Genomic DNA, 22,194 nt, shown 5'->3' with positions numbered 1-22,194 from the left:
AAACCCCACTGTATGTATATACCACATTTAGTTTATACATTCAACTTAAGCTAACTATAAGCTAAGACTGATTAAAACTAATATGCATCATTATCAAGTAAGTAAATTCATTATGATCTTGATAAAGCTTTTAATCATTTTTGATAAAAACAAACAACAGTACTGAATACTGTTCCTCCCCTTGCCCCACAAATTTCCTACGTTGAAGAGTTAATTCCCAATATGACAGTATCAGGAGACAGGGCCTTGAAAGAGGTAATTAAGGTTCAATGAGGTTATAGGAGTAAGGCCTAATCCAAAATGACTAGTGTCCTTATAAGATGAGAAAAAGATACTGGGGAGGTATGTGTACCGAGAAAAGGCTATGCAAGGATGTAGTGAAAAAGTGACCATCGGCAAGCCCAGGAGAGAAGTCTTAGGAGAAATCAAGCTTCCCAACACCTTACACTAAGGTTTCCAGCCTCCAGACATAAATTTTTGTGGGTTAAGCCACCACCTAGACTGTGGTATTTTGTGATGGCAGCCTTGGTAAACTAATATGAATACCAAATAGGATTTTTCAAAATCCAAAGTAATAGAAAGTTTATATACAGCATGTCTATTTTACAAGTTTTTACATGACATTCAGATGTGGAACTAAAGCCATTGCAAACAGACAAAATTGTGTATAAGTACATAAAGTAGAACTGCTGAATCTGAAGAATATTGTTATTCAGGGGCTACAATGGCAATTTATTTTAAAATGAAATAATGGAAATGTGAAATTAACAGCATAAATATCTGACATAAATACCTTATTGCACAGAAGACAAGAAACTACCAAAATGCATTAGTAAGATACTTAGTTTGAGAAGTTGGAATAGCAAAGAAAAACTTCGGAAATAGGGTTGCAAAACTATAAATAGGATACCAGAAACATTATATAAAGTATAGCTCAAAACTAAGAGATTATAGTTTTTTAGAGGTTATAATTTAAATTCACAAAATATAAAATTAGAAAATATACTACAAAGTAATTAAATGATGTAAGTATAGGATCAACCAATGAATTTAGGTGTTTTCAAAGTTTCACACTGAGTCAAAGCCCCATTAGAAAAATATAAAGAAAAATACACAAGCATAATAAGATACATAAACACAACCTAAAATTATCTTAATAGCTATACTATACACAGCAATGATGTATGATAGCATCTCTCTAATACCCAATAAGAGATTAAGTAAATGGTAGTTAGGTCTGAAGGATTCAATTTTCAAGTCTGGATTCCCCAATATGCAGATCCTTACATTAGTCAGCATGTCTACATATAATTCCCCACAGTATCATAAAAGCCTCTGGTAGTATTTTCTACAATGGGCACTGAGAAAGTGCAAATCAGCAGAAACACGTTAAAGCTCTAACCTTTCGGCTGATGGGTTTTATTAGGTTTTTAAATATACTATCACATATATCTACATTGCTACATGCTATTGAAATAATGGAAGGATATGCTACCTGTAATTTTACTTTACCTGTAGCAGTTAGCACCATATATGCAGGATGTCCTCTTGACCTGGTTTTCTTTACATCCTTGCAGAACTGAATCAGTTGACTTTGCAGGCAAAGTTTCAGACTTGGAGCAATCAGAACTAGACTCAGGATGAGATCCTTGAGTCTTATCCCAGAATGACTTGTCTTGGGCACTTGAACAACTCTCAGAACAGCTTACTACCCCATCGTCTTTACTTGGTGTGCCTGTAGTGATCATTTTATGTTCAGAAACCTTATCAAGTTCCTCTATTGGAATTTCACTTCTCTGTGTATTAGTCTTCATATTATTCATTTCTGTGTTACTTAATGTAATTGAAGAAGCTGATTGTGGCATTTCCTATAAAATGAGTATGAAAAAAACCAGAAATACATGAAACACTTTTAAATATATATATTTATATATATAATATATATATGAGTACAAAAACCATGAAACTTAAAGATCTGTGTAATATGTAAATCTTTAAAACTTTAAGATCAACATATTAAAGTTACTACAAATATCACTATTTTCTCTGTCTCTAGTTTAATAACTGATAAACCATTTTCAGATATTAGAAAATAAATTTATGACAATGACATTCAGTGAAAAATAACCAAAAAAAAATGAAACATAAGAAGTCATTTACTTACTTTTGAATATAATTTTCCCAACAATCCTTAAATATCATATCACATAATATGGCATGGTTTTAACATGCACAATCCCTTGTAATTTCCTATAAATTACTGCAATATTTTATTTCTACCCTCTAAATATGGCTGTGTTATTCTATAGCTAAATGTTAAAACTATTCCACCATAAATGTTTTAACACATTTTATAATAATTAAGTAAATGAGGCGAGGGATAACTTAACCAGTATGATATAAGCATTCCAAATTGTATATGAAATCAGCACATTGTACAATTTAAAAGTAAGCTTAGTGTTATCCAGTTAGAAATGACCACTTAATATATATTCTTCTACTGAGGAGTAGAAACATTAGCTAAGATAAACCCCAGGCCTCCTGGTAACCATTTCTAGGATGTGATGACAACATACCAGATTAACATTAATGTTCACTCCCAGTTATAACTAAAGTCTCATGTATGGTGGCTGCCATCTAATAAAAGTTGCTCTTAATAATAATATATTAAATAGCTTAAATTTCTTGTCATTAGCATGACTTTTTTTTATACTAATTACTTACATGTTTTGATATATTTTATTTTTTTAAGTTGCATAATATATAATTTTAAAATGTTATCTAAACTGACTAAAGACTTTGCAAACAGAACCTAGCATGGTTCTTGCATAGTAACCGATAACTTATGTGAAAAGCAATCATTTGGCTATCTCTTACAGCTGACCCTCTGCTAGTGGTGACACAGGGTTCCCCTGCTCAGGACTGGACAGGGACCCCTCCATTTTCTAGGCCTGAGCAGCCTCAGGTTCAGACCCCTATTCTCTAGGCACAAATAGGCTCTTTGTAGGTCGTATTCTCTGAACACAAATAAGCTCACAAAAGCCAACCTGACTAGTCCCTCTTCGGGGCTACCTCTTCAGGAGCAGGGAACATGCCCTACTGTCGCTCCTGGCCCAGAGAAGAGCTCACTTACAGCAAGGACTGACTATGGCAATTTTAGAGTTAACTTCTGCCCACAGGCTTCCGGCACCAAACAGTTATGACATATTCCAGATGTACATTCCATCTCCCCAAAACCCCACAGGAAAGGAAAAGCAGTATTTAAATCCCTATGCTGAAGGCCCAAAAGGATCCCCACCTGGGTCCCCCTCTGCTGCTGGCGGTTCCATCTCCCTCTTTTGCTTATCTATCTATCAATAAAATCTGTCCTTTCGCTTACTTGGTGGTCTGTGGATTCATTCCTAGAATCTCTGATACCAAGGACTCAGCAGAGAGAGATTCTGGCTAGAGGCATTCATGCTGCATCCTTTTAAAATACATACTCTTTGCTCCTAAGCTCCTCCCCTGCACCCCAATCTTCTCCCCCTCCACGATAGGACCAACTGGCACATGGCAATGACTGGAACTCTAGAGTGGGAATGGGCAATCCTGACCCACTTCCCTACTTGACAGTCTCCTACTGGGTCACCCCTCCCCAATTTTCTTTTTCCTTATTCAGATAGCAATAGGGTAGGACAGCAAATCCACTGGCTAAGCAGATGTCCAATAAAATGCCAGTGTCTTGCTCCTGTTGGCATTTCCAGGCTTTATAAGTAATTCTCTAAGAGTGTACTCCTCTCTTGATTTTAGAAAAAGAGGCAATAATTTCCCCTTTATAAGTATGGCCAGTCTTTATAATGAAATGGCAGTAGTTATTAACTCACAGTCTTTCAGTAAGGACTAAAATCAATCTCTCTTGCTCTTTCTCTACCTAGCAGCTCCTCCTCTACCCATCCTGAAGTTCCTTTTTCACAAACAACTGAAAAAACAAACAGAAAGAAAATGTCAATTCTTCTCTTCACTTTCACCAGCTCCTTTGTCTTCTAGAATTTGTTCCTATTAAGGGCTCCAAGTTGTCCCTGACTGAACAATGGGGCTGTGTACATATGGCTTCAGCATCAGAAACACATGTAAAAAGTCAGACCTCCAACCTCACTAGGAGAAAAACAGAAACAAAATTCACATCCACGATACCTAGTGAATTTGACTGCAGTTATCTTTTATCTTTGTGCCCCTTAAATTCAGCAAATTCAGCATTTGACCTCAGCTGTAGGCATTCTTTTATTCTTTCTTTCTTTGGTATATCATGCCATCTCTCTTTTCTCTCTCTCCCCACTCTCTTCCCCTCTCGTTCCCTTTCTCCTTTTAAAACAGTGGTTGTCAACCTTCCTAATGCCACCATGTATTTTCATTGTTACAATGGGGTCGCAACCCACAGGTTGAGAACTGCTGATCTAAAACATAAAATAAACTTATACTTTTATATCCTAATCTTGGTCTAGAAAAATTATTTTTTCATCCCTCAAGGAGTACCTACTGAGCTTTCCACCCTAACACTCCTTACAAACACAGCCTTCTTCTAAGCCTTAAAGCCTTCTGTACAAAGTCTGGGAGTGGGATGGCAAACACTACTTAGATCTTTCAATAAGCCCTGCAGGGAAAGGGCTGGTCCTTAGTGCTAGCAGCTCCTTTCGAATATGGAATACTCGTATTCAGTACTTTTGTCCCCAGCTTTGGGCCTCAGTAGCAGCTTGGGGACAACAGGGAAACGATCCCACTCAATATCCATCACACTCACACTAGAGAGAGGCCAGGCACAGTGGCTCACACCTGTTGTCTCAGTGCTTTAGGTGGGTGGCTGAAGCAGGAGTATCACATGAGGCAAGGAGTTCAAGACCAGCTAAGGCAGCAAGCAACATCCTGTCTCTACAAAAAATTGAAAAAAAAAAAAAATTAGCCAGGCATAGTGGCACATGCCTATAGTCCCAGCCACTCAGGAGGCTGAGGTGGAAGGACAGTTTGAGTTCAGGATTTATAGTGAGTTCAAGGTTATAGTGAGCTCTGATCACTCCAGCCTGGGTGCTATGCCTTCTAACCATAATCCTGCACTTTAGGAGGTTGAGGCAGGAGGATCACTTGAAGCCAGGAGTTTGAAACCAGCCTGAGCAACATAGTGAGACTCCATCTCTGCAAAACACAGAAAAATTGGCTGGATATAGTGGTGCACACCTATAGTCTGAGCTACTTGGGGTGGGAGCAGGGATGGGGGTGGACTGAGGCAGGAGGATTGCCTGGGCCTAAGAATTTGAGACTGTAGTAAGCTATGATGATGCCACTGTACCACTCAAGCCTGGGCAACAGAGACTGTTTCCAATTTTTAAAAAATGACACAACTAGGGGGAAGTGGTTAAATGTTCTTAGTATGTATCATTATGCAACATTTAAATAATAATGATGTATCTAAGGATGTTTTTAATTAAATAAGAATATACTGTGATGCTATTTAACTTTTCTTTTTTGCAGTTTTTGGCCAAGGCTGGGTTTGAACCCGCCTCCTCCAGCATATGGGGCCAGCGCCATACTCCTTTGAGCCCCAGGCGCCGCCCTGATGCTATTTAACTTTTTAAAAACTATGTGTACATTTACTTGTGTAAATCCAAATAAAAATGTTTAAGATAGAAACCAAAATATTAGTAAGACAATGGGATAGAAAGATGAGGCAAACTGAGGTTTTTTTACTCTTTACATGCTTCTGAATATTCTATTTTTGACAATAACCATGTATTATTTTGCATTTTAAAAATCCTCACAAGGGGGCGGCGCCTGTGGCTCAGTGAGTAGGGCACCGGCCCCATATGCCGAGGGTGGTGGGTTCAAACCCAGCCCCGGCCAAACTGCAACAACAACAAAAAAAAATAGCCGGGCGTTGTGGCGGGTGCCTGTAGTCCCAGCTGCTCGGGAGGCTGAGGCAAGAGAATCACATAAGCCCAAGAGCTGGAGGTTGCTGTGAGCTGTGTGAGGTCATGGCACTCTACTGAGGGCAGTAAAGTGAGACTTGGTCTCTACAAAAAAAAAAAAAAAAAATCCTCACAAGGAGTACATTTAATGTGTTAATTTATTCTAAAAGAGAAAAGAATGTTAAAGTCACTACTATCAATACTATGGATCAGAGGTTCTCAAATATATTTTAAGAGGCACAAAAGCTAGAATTCTTAATGCTTTTTATGGAACTCCATGAAATATTGATATACAGTAGACCCTTAGCTTTCAAGAATTTAACATTCATGGTTTCAATTATTTATAAATGACCCCCAAAACCCATTACTAGTTGGGCAATAATTTGTGCTTGCGGAGACATAAATTTGCTCTGTGCCAATACAATTTGCTCATGAGCGACAGCAAGTCACAGAATGGGTGAGAGAGGGAACATGAAAGACAGAAGGTGCTCTGTACCTGGAAGAAGCAGGAGAGAACAGAGAGGTCTGTAACTCCTAAGCATTCCACATAGCTTATTTCTTAGATTAGATAAAAATGTGAAGGATTATGGTGGCCAGATCCCTTTAAGTGCAGAAATACATGTTAGAGACCTCAGGGATCTAAAAGCAGCAAGGAAGGTGGAAGGTGGAAGGTGACCTTGGTTTTTGAAGAAGGTAGGAATTAAAGGTATAAAATATCCGATTAACTTGTCCAACTAGTTCTTTCTTCTCCCCTCAAATATCTGAAGTTTTACTATACTACAAGGAGAAAGAAAGAACTTCCATCTAATACAAGTTCAATGAAGTAATTTGTTGTTGTTTCTGAACTATCCCCTGCCAAGAATGTCTGTGCTGATAAATTACCTTCTAAGTCCTGCATCAATCCCATTAGCTCCAATATACTAAAAACTAAAAAAGACCTAACCTCCAGCTCCAATTGCACTCCTAAGTTTCAAACTCATATTTTCAATGACTAGCTAAAACACTTCTTCCTCAATATTCTGTGCACCTAAACTCAAAACATCGAAACTGAAATTCTGCCCCTGTATTCTGTCATAGGTTCTGCCAACATAATCCAGCCATTCATCCTAGACAGGTATTTGGAAGTCTTTCACTCCTTCTTCCCCTCTCTCCCCAGAGCTAAGCAACAAAGATTACAATTTTGCTTCCTAAATATTTTTATAATCCAGTGCCTTCTTGTCATCCTTACCAGTCACTGCCACGTGTCAGATGTTCTTTATTTCTTGACTGAATTAATGCCATAATCTCGTCCCTCATCTCTCAGTCTTTCATCTCATTCCCTTCAATCTCTCCTCCAGGGAACTTCCAGTTATCCCTGTGGCTGAAATCATTTCAAGTTCCTCTCTTTACAAACTGGTTCCACTGCCATCCTCACCCTCATCTCACACTGCCAGATGCCTGGGACTTGGGAACTTGCTCTGACCAAAAGAATTCAGCAATAGTGACACTACACCAGCTCCAGTCCTCAGCCTTAGAAGAGTTGGCAGCTCCTCCTTTCACACTATTGGGATCCAGCTGTCAGGTAAATATGATCAGTCTAGACTGCTTGATGGTAAGTAGAGGCAGGGAGGTTTAGCCAGTCCTCAGCCATTCCATCAACCTTTCCTGGGGCACCATTCATATGAATAAAGCCATCCTGGATGCTTTAGCCTCAGCTAAGCTCCCAACCCAATGCAGCCCCACTGACACCAAAGAGATGTCATAAAAGAATTGCCCAAATGAGCCTGGCCAACTAAGGAAATATAAAACATAATTAATCATTGTTGTGTTAAGGCACTAAGTGTTGAGGTAGCTTGTTTTACAGCAACAGACAGCTGATACGTTTTACAAAACTGTATTTCTTAAGTTGTTTCAGTTATGCTTCCTTCTGTCATGTTCCATAGAGTTCTCATTAGATGATACAAAGGAAATAAGATAGTCCTTTGTCTTAAGACGCTACAACAGAATATCACAAACAGGGAAATTTATAATGAACAAAAATGTATTCTTTCACAGTTCCGGGGTCTGGGAAGTCCAAGATCAAGACAGAAACATCTGGTGTTGATCTTCTCACTGTATACTTACAAGGGGGAAGGTGGCATGTTGTATCCTCACATGGCAGAAGAGCAAGAGTATGTGAACCCACTCCTGCAAGCCCCTCCCATTTTTAGAGACATAGTCTTACTTTGATGCCCAGGCTGGCCTGCAATTCCTGGGCTCAAGTAATCCTCCCTCCCAGCACAGCTCTCACCCCCAGGAGCTGAGTGATACTCTACTAAGTGTACACTCTACTAAGACCAATCAACTGAGTGCAGCATCATACCTAGCTCCTGGGAGCCCTTTTTATGGTATTAACGCATTCATAAGGGTGGTACCCTCATGACATAAACAACTGCCCATTAGGCCTCATCCTCTCAATATTATTGCCTTGGAGAATAAATTTCAACATGAATTTTTAGGGATGACAAAAGCATTCATACAATAGCAACCATACTTTTCTTTAAAGTTAATCAATTTAAGCATCTTCATTTTCACTCCTCAACAGTTATATAACTGGTAAGGAGTTACTGAAAGACATACAACAAATGAGGAAAAGAGTAAATGTCTTCATTAAGACAAGTTACTAGGGTCACAAAACTCTTATACACAGTTTAATAGGTATGATAGAGAAATCCACTGTACTCAAAATGAAAAGACCTACATTGAGACTCAGGGTCCTAGAATTGTGACCTTGGGCCTAAGTTTCCTCTGAATTATGGTTGCTCTTAACTTTGAGGGTACATTAAAATTCAGAGAGTTCATTTAACATACCACTGATACACAGGTCCCATAGACTAAATGAATTAGAATCTCAGGAACAGGGCCTTGCTGGGGGAGGGTGATTTCTGTCATTTCTCTCCACTGCTATTCTTATTCTTCCCTAAAATAATGTAATCATTCTCACCAAGTATATTGACCTAAATCTACTATGTCATTCTGGCCAAATTATTTTCAGTTCTTTGTCCTTGGCATCCTTCTGCCATGAGACTGGATAGGTAAATCAGCCTCTTGTTTTCTCTCTCACCTGCTCTGGACTGTAGCCACCCCTTTGAGATCACCTGTTCATCAGTGTTAGAACCGAAACTAAGCAGGGATTACAGGTGGGCTTTGTGAAGGCCCTGCTGGGGTTTTCAGTTTAAGGCATGTTCTCTGGCCCTGCTGTACCAGAGAGCCCCGCATAAAGAGTCATGAGCCTTGTTTTTTTTCTTTGCTAGGAAAGATAAATCTCCCACAAAGGCTATAAGGGAAAAAATAAAAAAACAGCTGGCCAAGTAGAGCTCAGGCATTCCTGGGCCCTGTCTGTGATACTCCCCTAATATTATCAAAACTCAGTAATACTTGAATATCTTGGATCTACTGCTCCTCTCTACAATCAATTAAAAATATGTTTCTCAAAGTTGTTCTTGTGACTATCCACAGATATTTTTTCTGAATGCAAAGGTATATAGCACACTTTCCAGGTAAAGGACACACCTATAACTCTGTCTTTAGTCACAGAAAAGCAAACTATGTAACCAAACTGTATGTACCCCCACAATAACCTGAAATTTAAAAAATAAGAATTTCTCTTCTTGAAAAAAAAGAAAAGTCAATTGATATGTTCAGAATTCCGAAAGTGGAGTGTATGAGTTTGTAAGTTTATACCACAAAACAAGTTTTATTTTGTTTTTATGGCTATATACATAAGCCAGAAAACATGTTTTCATTGATAAAACTGTGGCTGAAATTAAGTAATTAAGTACGGAATTGAGTTTATAGTGACTAGATCCAACTTTTCCAACTTCTCCAGTGAGAAGCTGTTTCCTCTCTCTGGGAGAGGAAGCAAGAGTGAGGGGAGAATGTAAGAGAATGGGTCTCTAGGGTGGTTCCTAGTGTTTCAGTGCACACTCAGTACTAAGACCAACCCTTTGGGGCTTTCCCTGAGACTAAAAAGACAGAGACCCACAGAGCTAAGCCATTGGTTTACAAGGATCATGAAAACTGTCATCTTAAGCCAAAGCTCTCCAGAGAAGAATACCTAAACTTTCTGCCCTGGAGCTATCTCTATCTTTCTCTCTCTTTTTAAATGCACCCAATAAGTAATCCTTATTTTCTTTAAGTACCCAGTGTTACAGAATGTGCAACTGAGCCAAACCATTTAGTTACCAAAAACTGAAAGAAGAAAGGGTTTATAAATAACATATGTTAGCTCCGAAGTGATCCTGCAACAAGCTATAAAGAACTACCCCATGATTATTTTTCCCTCTCCATTCTTAGCAAGAAAAAGGTAGTTACATGCAGTCTGAGGATAACCAATGGAATAAGAGAACAGGTTGTCAGAATGGAAGTGCCATGTTATGACCAGAGTCAAGTGCTCTTCACATTTTTCCCCAATATATACTATATACTATACTAAGTATAACTAATACTATATATAACTTGCTATATACTATATATACTATATATAACTAATTTCTAACTAGAATACCTGACAAGGAAAAGAAACAATCAAATAGTGAATTTTTTTAAATCACCTTGGATGAAATGACAGATTCTTCCTGATTAGCATTTTTGGACTTTTTTCCTGCTTCTTGTTCTGCTGATGTACTTTCTGAACTTCCTGGTGAAATTAATCGCTTTCGTCCTTGCTGTATTATATTTACTTGGGTTTTATCTTTGCAATTTCCTTCTTTTCCATGTCCCTGGATTACATTACCTTAAACACATACAAACACATACACACAAAGAAAAAGAAGAAGAAAATTATCTTCTGTATGCTCAACTGTCAAAAATCCAAATAATCAAATGAAAGAAAAAGGCTAAAAGGGCAAGTAAAATAAGGTTCCATTTATAGCAATTCCAACTTGAAAATGCTTATTTGTAAATCTCAGAAAGTATTAAACAGCACAATAGCCAAAAGCTCCAGCCCTGGAGTCTGCCTGCCCAAAATGCCAGCACTCCACCCAGGGTGACAGATTGAGACTCTATCCATAAATAAATAAATAAATAAAATGGTCTTCACAAAAAGTATATAAAATAAGTGGCTTAACTGGCTCACAACAATCTTTATATCTGGAATAACCAATATTTTCTAAATAACAAATATAAAAATTAACTATTAATCTGAATGAGTTTATTTTACTTTTAACTATTACTAGTGGCACCTATATGAGCTATTATAGTAATTCTATACGAATAACAGCTCAATTATATGCATATGCCTATATATCCTTAAAAATACATTCTTCCAATCTTACCCAGAGAAACCATTCATAATGGCTATATTAACAATTTGATGTGTATCCATCTCAACTTTTTCCTAAGTTTAAGCAAATATATTTACAAATACATATATGTAAACAAATACAGGACAAATGTACAAAATACTATTATTTCTGTGGGATATATCTAGAATAGTAATTTCTGGATTAAAGTGTATTGGATATTTAAAAATTTAAGAGATAATAGCAAATGACTTTATAAAGCTATCCTAATTTATACTTCCACCAACAATGTTTGAAAATACCCATTTCTATCAGCACTAGATATTATCAGTTGCTTTAATTTTAATAAGTTAAAGAACAAACGAAGGGTAACTGGTTGTTTCAATTTATATTTTCTTATCATATAGTAAAGTCATGTATTTATTATTAGTATTTATTCTTCTGTAATATAATACCCAAAATTTTTAGTGAGTTTTATATTTTTTGTTACTGAACAATTTTTTTAAATGTTCTCTCTTTTATAAGAGTGGCAGATACTATATCTCAGTATACTGTTTACCAGTCTGTTATTTACCTTCGACTTTATTTATAATTCATTTTGCATACAGTATTTCTTTTTAGATAAATCTTTCAGTTTTCCCCTTAAGGTTCTAACCTTCCTATAGACTTAAGATGCCTACAGAAGTAATAAAAAACATTTTCCTATATTTCCTTCAAATGCCTTAATAGTTTTAATTTTATATTAAGCTTATCAATTCAATGGAAATTTATATCTGAATGTGATATGAAGTAGTACTCTAATATGAATTTCTTTAAATGGAGAGCTAATTTTTCCAATATCATTTTTTGAATAATACATCCTTTCTCTATTGAATGAACTGATAATTTTTTATAAATTAAATAAATGTATGTATTTTGATCTGTTTCTAGATGTTGCTTTTTTTTTTCAAACTGGTCTAACTTACCTATTCCTATGCAAGAACTATCAACTATTAAAAGCAGGTACCAGGCCCAGATTGTGATGTAAGAGGATTCCATGAAGGAATATACTTTTTCTGTCATTAAAATTGTCTATGACCACATATAAAAAACTTCTGAATTCATTTTATACACAGCTGACATAGTTCTCACACTAAAATCTTACACATATGGCATACATAGAGAAAAATACTAACAATACTTATAAATATAGATAGAAATATCCTAAACCTAATATTAGCAAATCTAACCTAAGAGTATCAAAATAATATGCTATCACGATAAAGTTAAACTTATTCCAAGAACATAAGCATGGTACAATATTAGGATATCTACTAACATCATTATTTACATTAAACATCATTATGCAGAATTATTTCTATACCAAAAAATTTTCAAGTAATTCAATAGTTGTTCCTGGGGGAAAAAGTAAAAATAAAGGAAACATCCTAAATACGATATGACTATTTAACCGAATCTAATACCAGGTTAAACGGTAAAATACTAACAGAATTTCTATTAAAATCAAGAATGAGGGGCGGCGCCTGTGGCTCAGTCGGTGAGGCGCCGGCCCCATATACCGAGGGTGGCGGGTTCAAACCCCACCCCGGCCAAACTGCAACCAAAAGATAGCCGGGCATTGTGGAGGGCGCCTGTAGTCCCAGCTACTTGGGAGGCTGAGGCAAGAGAATCGCTTAAGCCCAGGAGTTGGAGGTTGCTGTGAGCTGTGTGAGGCCACGGCACTCTACCGAAGGCCATAAAGTGAGACTCTGTCTCTACAAAAAAAAAAAAAAAAATTAAGAATGAGATACAGATGCCAATTTTATCCATTTTTATTTAAAATTTTTAGAGTCCAATTACTAAGACAAGAAAAGATAGCAAGAAATAGATCAGAAAAGCCAAAATTACCACAATTTTGTAGATATGACTTTTCAACTAGAAAATATAAAGATTTGAAAACTATTAGAATTTATCAATTTAACTTTATCAAAGTAAATAGAATAACTAGTACCTTAAGTAAGTTTAAGTAAATTCTGAACTACAGTCCAATTAAAACAGTATCAGTTTATTATTATCTGCATCAAGTAGCCATATTGAAAATACTCACAATACAAAATTAAATGCGAACAAATTGGTACTACTTTAATTTGCATCAGCATATGTAACTTTTTAATCATAAAAAGGGAAGTGGAGGGTATCATGACAACAATATAAATACAAAAACTCCTTTTTTAATCTACCAAGAGCATCATAATCTCATTCACTTATCCTGAGACCTGGAAGGCTGAGAGACCAGAGATAACTTGAGATCTAGAAAGAGGAGACTCGGAAAGGCTTTGTCTAAATATATTCACTTCTCAATCACATGGAAAAACTTTCAACTCAGGCCTGAGAAATGTATGATAACAATCAAGAGCTAGTATCTAGGATGCAGAAAATAAAATAAACTAAAAAAACGATATTAACTGAAAAACAAAAAGACTAGCCTGATCACAGCAAAAATTTATCTACAAATAAAGATTAGACCAAGAATTAAACTGAAAGACGATTCAGGAGCGAATGTAAAAGTGTATCAAAAAAAAACAAATAAAAAGGGAAACAAACAATAACGGGACATATAAAGAGAAAATTTAGGTGGCTGTATATTGATGTGGTTGAAACATGGGCATTAAAGCCTAACAGAGCTAAGTCTAAATTACAGCTCTGACATTTATTATATGATCTTAGATAAGTCACTTAATATCAGTTAATGCTATTTGTCCTTTTCCTAATGATTCAAAAGGTTCTAAAATATCAAGTTGATTTCAGATAATTTAAGTAAATATTAATGACCATAAGTATAGTAAAAGCTGCAAAAGACCTTAAAAAGTTACCTATATCTAAATAAGCCTAAAATGCAACCTAGAAATTGAATTTTTTAAATCTGTAGCATTGGTCTATTGATCTGGGTCATTTATTACTTAAACAAATGTATAAAAAAAGTTTTTAAAAGACTATGCAGCATAAAGGGTTTAATTATTTTAACTGCACTCTAATGTGCTAAACTGTCCTATACTTCTAAATGTTTCTGTCTTTAAAGAGATTAAATAACTTAAGCTTTCTCATATAAGTACTTCTCCCAAAGTCTAAGTTTATAAAAAGATATATCTGAGTCCAAAGACTTTTCTATCTTCTTTTGAAGCTTTAGTATTTTAGGTACATTGTATACTATATAATATTCCCATATAGACCAATATCAAATAACTCTCATTTCTATTTTCAAGATGAAGTGCCCCCAAACAGTGCTTCAAATTTTACATGGGATATCAATCAAGTGAAAGAAAACATATTTGAACCAAAATACATTTTAGACAATTATAAGCAAGTGGTAGCCCAGAAGCAGGTACAGTCTCATACAACTCTGAAAGAAAAAGACTTGTTTACAGAGAGCTATTTCATGTTGATCCAATTTTTGGTCTATTTAAGTTATTCTTTCTATTATCAGAGAAATTGTTTTACTGAGGTAAAGTGCCTTTCCCTCCCTACTACCATCCCCCATTTCCTTCCTGCAAATTGAGGATCACCACACTTAATGAGAGATGTCATTGATAAAAATATATTACATGTGAAATAATTGCCAGAGGGAAGGGCAGATTGAAAACCACTGTACTAGCATAAAGCTCTTACCAGGAAACTCTAACCACATCCCTCCCAACACATAATGTATGGCTTGCTTTTCCCATGAGAACACTCTGCTTCTATTATAATCCAAACTACCATTAAATAAGTGATATTTTCATATATTACATATTTGATCAAAAACTTTAGAAGACTTCTGTGACTATCATGCAGAATATGAGCAGCCATAAGAGTAGTAACTTACATTCCAACTAAAATGTATATTCATTTGCGCTGTTAATTTATAAAAGAAAATGTACAGGGTAAAATAGCAAAATAGCTTAATCGAACTAATCATCCCAAATAAAACCATTATAAATTCAGGATAAAATATTTTTTTAAAAACCCTATTTAAAAGCACTGGGGAGTAACCAAAAAGGCAGAGCTGGAGAGGTCTAACCTTGAAAAATTGACTACAAGCTATTAAGTTTGTGAATTTGCAGCTTTCTTCCTGAGGGCATTCAATTCACAGGTGGCAGAAAGCTGTAGCCCTACTGGCTTAAATGGTCAGAAGCCAGAGTTTGAGGCTAGTAGAACAGAAAGAGGGTTAGAGATGAAATACTGAAAGGAAGGGAGCCTCAGAAAGGGCAAGAATCAAAATCTACCTATAAAACAACCAAAATCCTGGCTGACTGCTAAACCACATGCACATGGGGGAAAAACCCCAGACACTGGGGGTGGGTGGCAGCAGCAGATGAAAAGTAAATGGAAAGTGAAAGAACTAAGTATAGACAGCAGCTGCTGTCCACAGTAGAGGAAACGGAGGGTATGGTCTGAATCCAGCCAAATCAAACACCAATTAGAACAAACATATTTCTTCAGAGGAATAGAAAATTGAGAGGCTCCACATTATTTAAAATACCCAATATCCAATTAAAAAAATCAGAGAATACATAGGAAAAACGTGACCTATATATAAATATGTATTTTAAAGTCAATAGAAAGTAAACCTGAGATGACTGAAAAGTTGCACATAGATGCAAACTTTTTTTTTTTTCTTTTTTTTCTTTTGTTTTTTATTGTTGGGGATTCATTGAGGGTACAATAAGCCAGTTAGATGCAAACTTTAATGCCCCTATTATAAATGTGCTCAAGGATTTATAGGAATACATATACATATAAATGAAATGACTTAGTAAATGGGGAATCTCATCAGAGGAACAGAACGATACAAAAAAGAACTAAACAGGAATTCCTGAATTGAAAAGTACAATAACTAAAATGAAAAATTTGATAGAAAGGGTTAATAGAAAATTCAGAGATAACAGAAAAAAAGAATCAGTACACCTAAATGATTATCAATAGAAATTATCCAAATTGAAGAACAGAGAAAACAAAATGAAAATCAACAAATTTAACAGATTACTAGGATAATATCAGGCAGTATATTATGTATATCTGTAACTAGAAATCTAGAAAGAAAAAAATAGGAAAGAAAAATATTTGAAAAAAAATGGCAAAATCTTTCCAAATTTGGTGAATGACATTTAAGAAGGTAAATGGATCTCAAGAAAGATTAATGTAAAGTAGACCACAATTAATATACATATTAGTCAAATGACTTAAAACCAAAGATAAAAATCTTCCAACGAAGAAAACGTTAGGCTCAGGTGGCTTTATTGGGAAATTCTGTTGCACATTTAAAAAAGAAATACTATCCATATTTCATAAACTCCACTATGGATAAATATATTATGTCCCCTCAAAAGGCATATGTTGAAGTGCTAATCCCCAATATGATTGGCATTTGGAGGTGGTACTTTTGGGAGGTAATCAGGTCATGAGAGTGGAGGCCTCATGAACGAGATTAGTGCCCTTAGAAGGGGGTATGACCAGAGCTTGCTCTCTCCACCATATGAGATACAAAGAGAAGGAAGCCATCTACAAGCCAGGAAGAGGACCTTCACCAAAATACAATCATGTTAGCACCCTGATCTTGGACTTCTAGCCTCTACAACCATGAGAAAATACATAGTTTTTCTCTATATTATTGTTTAGGCCTCCTAGCCTATGACATTCTGTTATAACATCCTGAAGATAAACTTTTTGAAAATAGATGAAGGAGTAATACTTCCCAACTCATTTTATCTTATCAGCACAATTCTTATATCAAAATTTAGCAAAGACATTACAAGAAAAGAAAAATTATAGACCAAAATATGCAAAAAAATCCTTAACAAATACATCTAAGGAATATATAAAAATAGATAATACATTATACTCAAATGGTCTTTTCCAGCAATGAAAGGTTTATTAATATTCAAAAATAAATAGATAGAACTGCCAGATAGGTGGAATAAAGAATAAAAACCATGTGATTATCTTATTTGATGTAGAAAAAGCATTCAACAACATTCAACATCTACCAAGATAAAAACTCAGAGAAATCAGAAATAGAAGGTAACTTCTTCAATCTGAAAAAGGAATCTCTGAAAACCTACAAGTACTGTCAAGCTTAAATGAAGAAATGCTTCAGAGTATCTATTTTAAAAAAAAGCTACCAGAACTAATACACCAGTTTTAAAAATTCATAGTATACTCCATCAATATACAAAACCAATGGTACTTCTACATACTAGCAATGAAGAATCAGAAATTGACATTTAAAAAATGATACCAATTACAAATAGCATCAAAATGTAATTAGGAATAAATTAAGCAAAAGATATGCACAACTTATAACTGAAAACCATAACATTGACAAGAGAAATAAAAGACCCAAATAAACATAGAGTTGTACACTTAAAAAGCTTATGTAAATACACAGTAAGGTAAAACTGCACACCATGACAACTGCTAACACAGAAACAGACTACAATAAAACATTAGCAAAGATGTGGAATCACCAGAACTCTCAGATTATTTCTAGAGCCTGTATAAATGGCCCAACACCGCCGGAAAAAGATTTGGCAGCATTTTAGAAAGTTGACATATATCTACTCAGTGACCCAACAGTTTCACTGTGTGATTTTCATTCAAGAGCAATGAAAGCATATGTTTACATATATACTTATATAAGAATGTTTACTGAAGCTTTGACACAACAACTAAAAACTAGAAACAACCCAAATGTCTGTCCATCAATAGAGTAATAGGTAAATAAACTGATACATTCAAATAACAATACAGAAAAAGAATTTAACTATTTATATATATAAAGATAAATGAATCTCAGACATTTTGCTGAGAAAAAGGAGCTAGCCACAAAAGAGTATCTTCTGTAATAAGTAATAAGTAAACATGAATAACAGAGTATTGTTAATTATTGAAGTTGTGTAATGGGTACATGGGGACTCATATGTACTGTTTCTATTTTTAAAACTATTCACAGATAAAATTTAAAAGACAATGTTTAGTTTTGGGAAAGTTTCCTATTTCCCTAGTCATTTTTTACAGTACTTTGCAGAAAAACCTTTAAAAAGCACTTTGGTACCAAAGTTCTATTTGTTTCATTTCTATCTAACACTGTATCTCTAGACATAATAACTTTTTTAAAAAGTTCTACTACATGGCAGAACTGATAAGATCTTAAAACTATTTATTTATATAGGCATCTGACCAACTTTTACTTATGTATATGTATGTTATAGATGCCCATCATTTCCTTCCGGACCATACTTTCTTAGGAAACCTGGACCTGGGGTGTAGTTCAAAGTAAACTGAACAAATTCTGTTATCTAGAATTTGGAGTTGATAGACAAAGTATTCTACTAACTATTGGGCAGTGAAGGCTTGAAGAGAAGAGAATTAGCCCAGTGTCAGAAATGAGGCAAGCCAAGCCCATATGCAAAATCACAGGTGAACAAAAATGACCATTCTTTGAAACAAAGAGAAAGAAACAGAAGACAGCTCACATGTCCACAGATAAGGGAGGGACAGTCTAATCCTGTCTCCTGTGAGACCTTATTATACTTCCTACATGTAGCCACGAATTCTTAATTAAACTGAGTTTCTGTTATTCAATAAATAAGTTGTCTAATTAAGACAATTAGTAAACATTTTTAAAATCTTGAAACAACGAGAATAACCAGCAGAAGTCATAAATCACTGTGATATCTACTGTGACACTGAGCTACATCAGAGAAGAGTGCACCATGGAATATTATGCAGCCTTAAAGAAAGATGGAGACTTTACCTCTTTCATGTTCACATGGATGGAGCTGGAACATATTCTTCTTAGTGAAGTATCTCAAGAATGGAAGAAAAAGTATCCAATGTACTCAGCCCTACTATGAAACTAATTTATGGCTTTTGTATGAAAGCTATAACCCAGTTATAACCTAAGAATATGGGGAAGGGAGAGAGGGAGGGGAGGAAGGCGGGAGGATGGGAGGAGGGAGGGTGATTGGTGGGATTACACCTGCAGTGCATCTTACAAGGGTACATGTGAAACTTAGTAAATGTAGAATATAATTGTCTTAACACATAACTAAGAAAATGCCAGGAAGGCTATGTTAACCAGTATGATGAAAATGTGTCAAACTGTTTATAAAACCAGTGTGTGGTGCCAAACTGTTTATAAAACCAGTGTATGGTGCCCCATGATCGCATTAATGTACACAGCTATGATTTAATATTAATTAAAAAAAAAAAAAAGAATTTGAAACCAAAAAAAAAAAAAGAGGTCACGCCTTCTTTGAATACCCCAGCATATAACATTGTACATTTGACAATTTTTTATTTAATTAACTTTCAACACTCTTACTGTGCCAGCCTTTCATCTTAGACTTGATGCCAACAGGTTTGTCTGAAAATCTGTACTAATATAAGTCTAGCACATAATAGCACTTGTTCAGTTAAAAACATATAAGGATGGTAGTTGATAAATAGCATAAAATAACAGCTTATATTTTAAATTAGACTTCATGTACATATCTAAAAAGAATGTTAGGCTAACCTATGCCCTAACACAACTGCTATTCTATAAAAATAGTTTATAATGTTTACTTATAAAAATGTTCAAATTTTGTTTCACATTTTCTTGAAAGTCAACATTAGCAGAAACAAAAACCTACTTTCACTGATGACTGCTGCTGAAAGGTTCTGATCATTTAAATTTTCTAACATCCAAGCTGGAAGGAATCTTTTCCTCTCAGCAAGATTTGGCTGCTGCTTACTGAATTCTCTACTTTGACCTAGAAAAGACTAAAAAGGCATCTACATATTAATTACTAACAATAACCATACATCCTTAATGAATTTATAAAATTATTTTTAAAAAACTACAATTAAAATATCCATCTGTAACTGTAAGCTAAACTAATCAAATTTCTTACAAAGAAATTCATCACCTCTGTTAGTTGAAGTGTTGAACTAGTGTGATATGCTCTGGAGCAGTGATTTTCAACTGGTGTGCCATGGCATACTGCTGTGCCATGAGAGGATCTTAGGTGTGCCGTGAAAATTTTTAAAGATCATTAATTAAATTATTTGCAAAATAAATTCAAAGCATAGGAAGTATGTTTTTTTCTTACCCTTTTTTTTTAATCAACATAATTCAAGTATGCCACAGAAGTTTAACTATAGGTTCAAGTGTACCATAAGATAAAAAAAGGTTAAAAAACATTGCTCTAGAGCTTAACTTAAAAATAGCAAAAGCAGATCAATACTGTCAATACTGTCATTTCTCTCCTTGAAATAACTTAGAGAACATGATGTCAATGGATGAAATCCTAAGTTTCTCACCACACTATCTGTGGTAGTAGTAGTCTGGGGCTTGGTTATTTCTGTGCTTCTTGCCAGCTGCGAGGCACCAGTCTCATCTGGTACATTAATCACAGGGGATTCTGGTATTTCATTCAATATGTCATCTTCATCAAGCATCTGACTGTTTCTATAAAATAAAACATAAATTCGTTTTCTAATCACTTGAATTTAACATTCTTCTGCTACCAACCATATCACTGCCAATGTGATTCTTCTGAGTACAATTGACAGATTACTTAATGCTCCTTTTCTCAGACTTGGCAAAAACAAAACAGCACATAATAGTATATTAGAATAAAATATATAAACTAGACTATGTTCTTCATCTTCTGCCTATAATAATGCCATAAAATACACTAATATTTCCAAATAATGAGCCTAGAAATCATAATTATTTTTGTGCTGTAAGGCAGCCATCTCTCTCAATAGGCTTAAAAGCTATTTACATATTTAATATTTGTCCAGATAATCCATACAAATTAAGATCACCACCCAACATTCAAAGAGATAATGTGAACTGCAAGGGCATCAACTAAGCTGGGTAGGCTCTTGAGAAAAAATGAGTAACATCCTGAGTTTAAGTTTACACACAGCTGCTAACAGAGTTTTGGCTAGTAGAGCCACCTATGAAATATCCCAAATTTGTAGTACAACTGCAAGCTAAATGTTCTGGAACAGAAACAGCAATGGTCCCATGTGGGACATACTAGCAGAACCAATTACTTCATACTCTGCAATGTGCAGTAAGTTCATCCAAAGGTGTAGTGTCGTTATTACTTATATTTGAATAGAGATGATCCAATGCATTTATCTTACTGAAAACCTGAAAACGTAGATGGAATACTACTCAAAATAAAAAGGAATGAACTACTGATATGAGCAACAACATAGATGAATCCCAGAGACATTTTGCAAGTGAAAGAAGCCAGACACAAAAGGTATATTGTAAGATTCCATTTACATCACACCCTAAAATGGTGAAACTACAGGGACAGAAATCAGATTGGTAGTTGCCAAAGTTTGGGGGTGGAGGGAAGGGATTAACTATAAAGAAGCACAGTGGAACATTTTGGGGAAATGGAAATGTTCTACACATCACCATGGTAGCACTTAAAATGACTACATATGTGCCAAAGTGCACTGAATTATACATTTAAAAGGAATGAATTATACTATGTATAAATTGTTCCTCCTTAAATGTGGATTTTATAAAATGGAAGGTATAACAGTTTTAGAAATGTGTCTGGTTGAGAAGAGTCTATATAATGGCTTGTTTTAGTATTTCAATAATCCCCTTCGAAGGCAGACTTAATTTCAATAGCAGGAATCAGCCAAAAGAGAAAACTGACTTACACTAAAGTACTATGCAGCACCACATTTTTTATTCATTTAATAAATTTTTTTAAAAAATCTTTTAAATGCATTTCCTTATCATGTGTCAGGTACATAGACTTGAAAACATATAATTGCCCTATCTTTGAAAGCTCATTCTACTATATTACCCAGATCCATCTTACTCATAGGATATAGGTATACATCCAAATTATGTTTTTTTCCTCGAATTTCTTAATATTAAATTTGAAAAATATTAAGAAACATTCAAGAGTAGTGCATAAATTTTCCACAATTTATAGTATTAGGAATTAAGCAACATC

The 22,194-nt window shown here is 35.1% G+C and overlaps 1 protein-coding gene across 12 annotated transcripts in view; it reads right to left on the bottom strand.

Annotated features, from left to right (window-relative positions):
- APLF (aprataxin and PNKP like factor) overlaps window positions 1–22,194 on the bottom strand; it is a 110,987-nt gene that overhangs the window by 63,331 nt on the left and 25,462 nt on the right. For all 12 annotated transcript variants that reach the window (XM_053589043.1, XM_053589042.1, XM_053589035.1 and 9 more), the window contains 4 exons: window positions 20,519–20,666; window positions 19,849–19,978; window positions 10,508–10,689; window positions 1,513–1,868 (listed from right to left, as the gene is read on the bottom strand). In XM_053589043.1, coding sequence (XP_053445018.1) covers window positions 1,513–1,868; window positions 10,508–10,689; window positions 19,849–19,978; window positions 20,519–20,666 — 816 coding nt within the window. The remainder of the gene's footprint in view (window positions 1–1,512; window positions 1,869–10,507; window positions 10,690–19,848; window positions 19,979–20,518; window positions 20,667–22,194) is intronic.

This window comes from Nycticebus coucang, chromosome 4 (genome assembly GCF_027406575.1).
Source record: "Nycticebus coucang isolate mNycCou1 chromosome 4, mNycCou1.pri, whole genome shotgun sequence".
In the NCBI taxonomy this organism is placed as follows: domain Eukaryota; kingdom Metazoa; phylum Chordata; class Mammalia; order Primates; family Lorisidae; genus Nycticebus; species Nycticebus coucang.
Note: the sequence above shows the minus strand (reverse complement) of the source record. Positions and strands in the feature narration are given on the sequence as shown.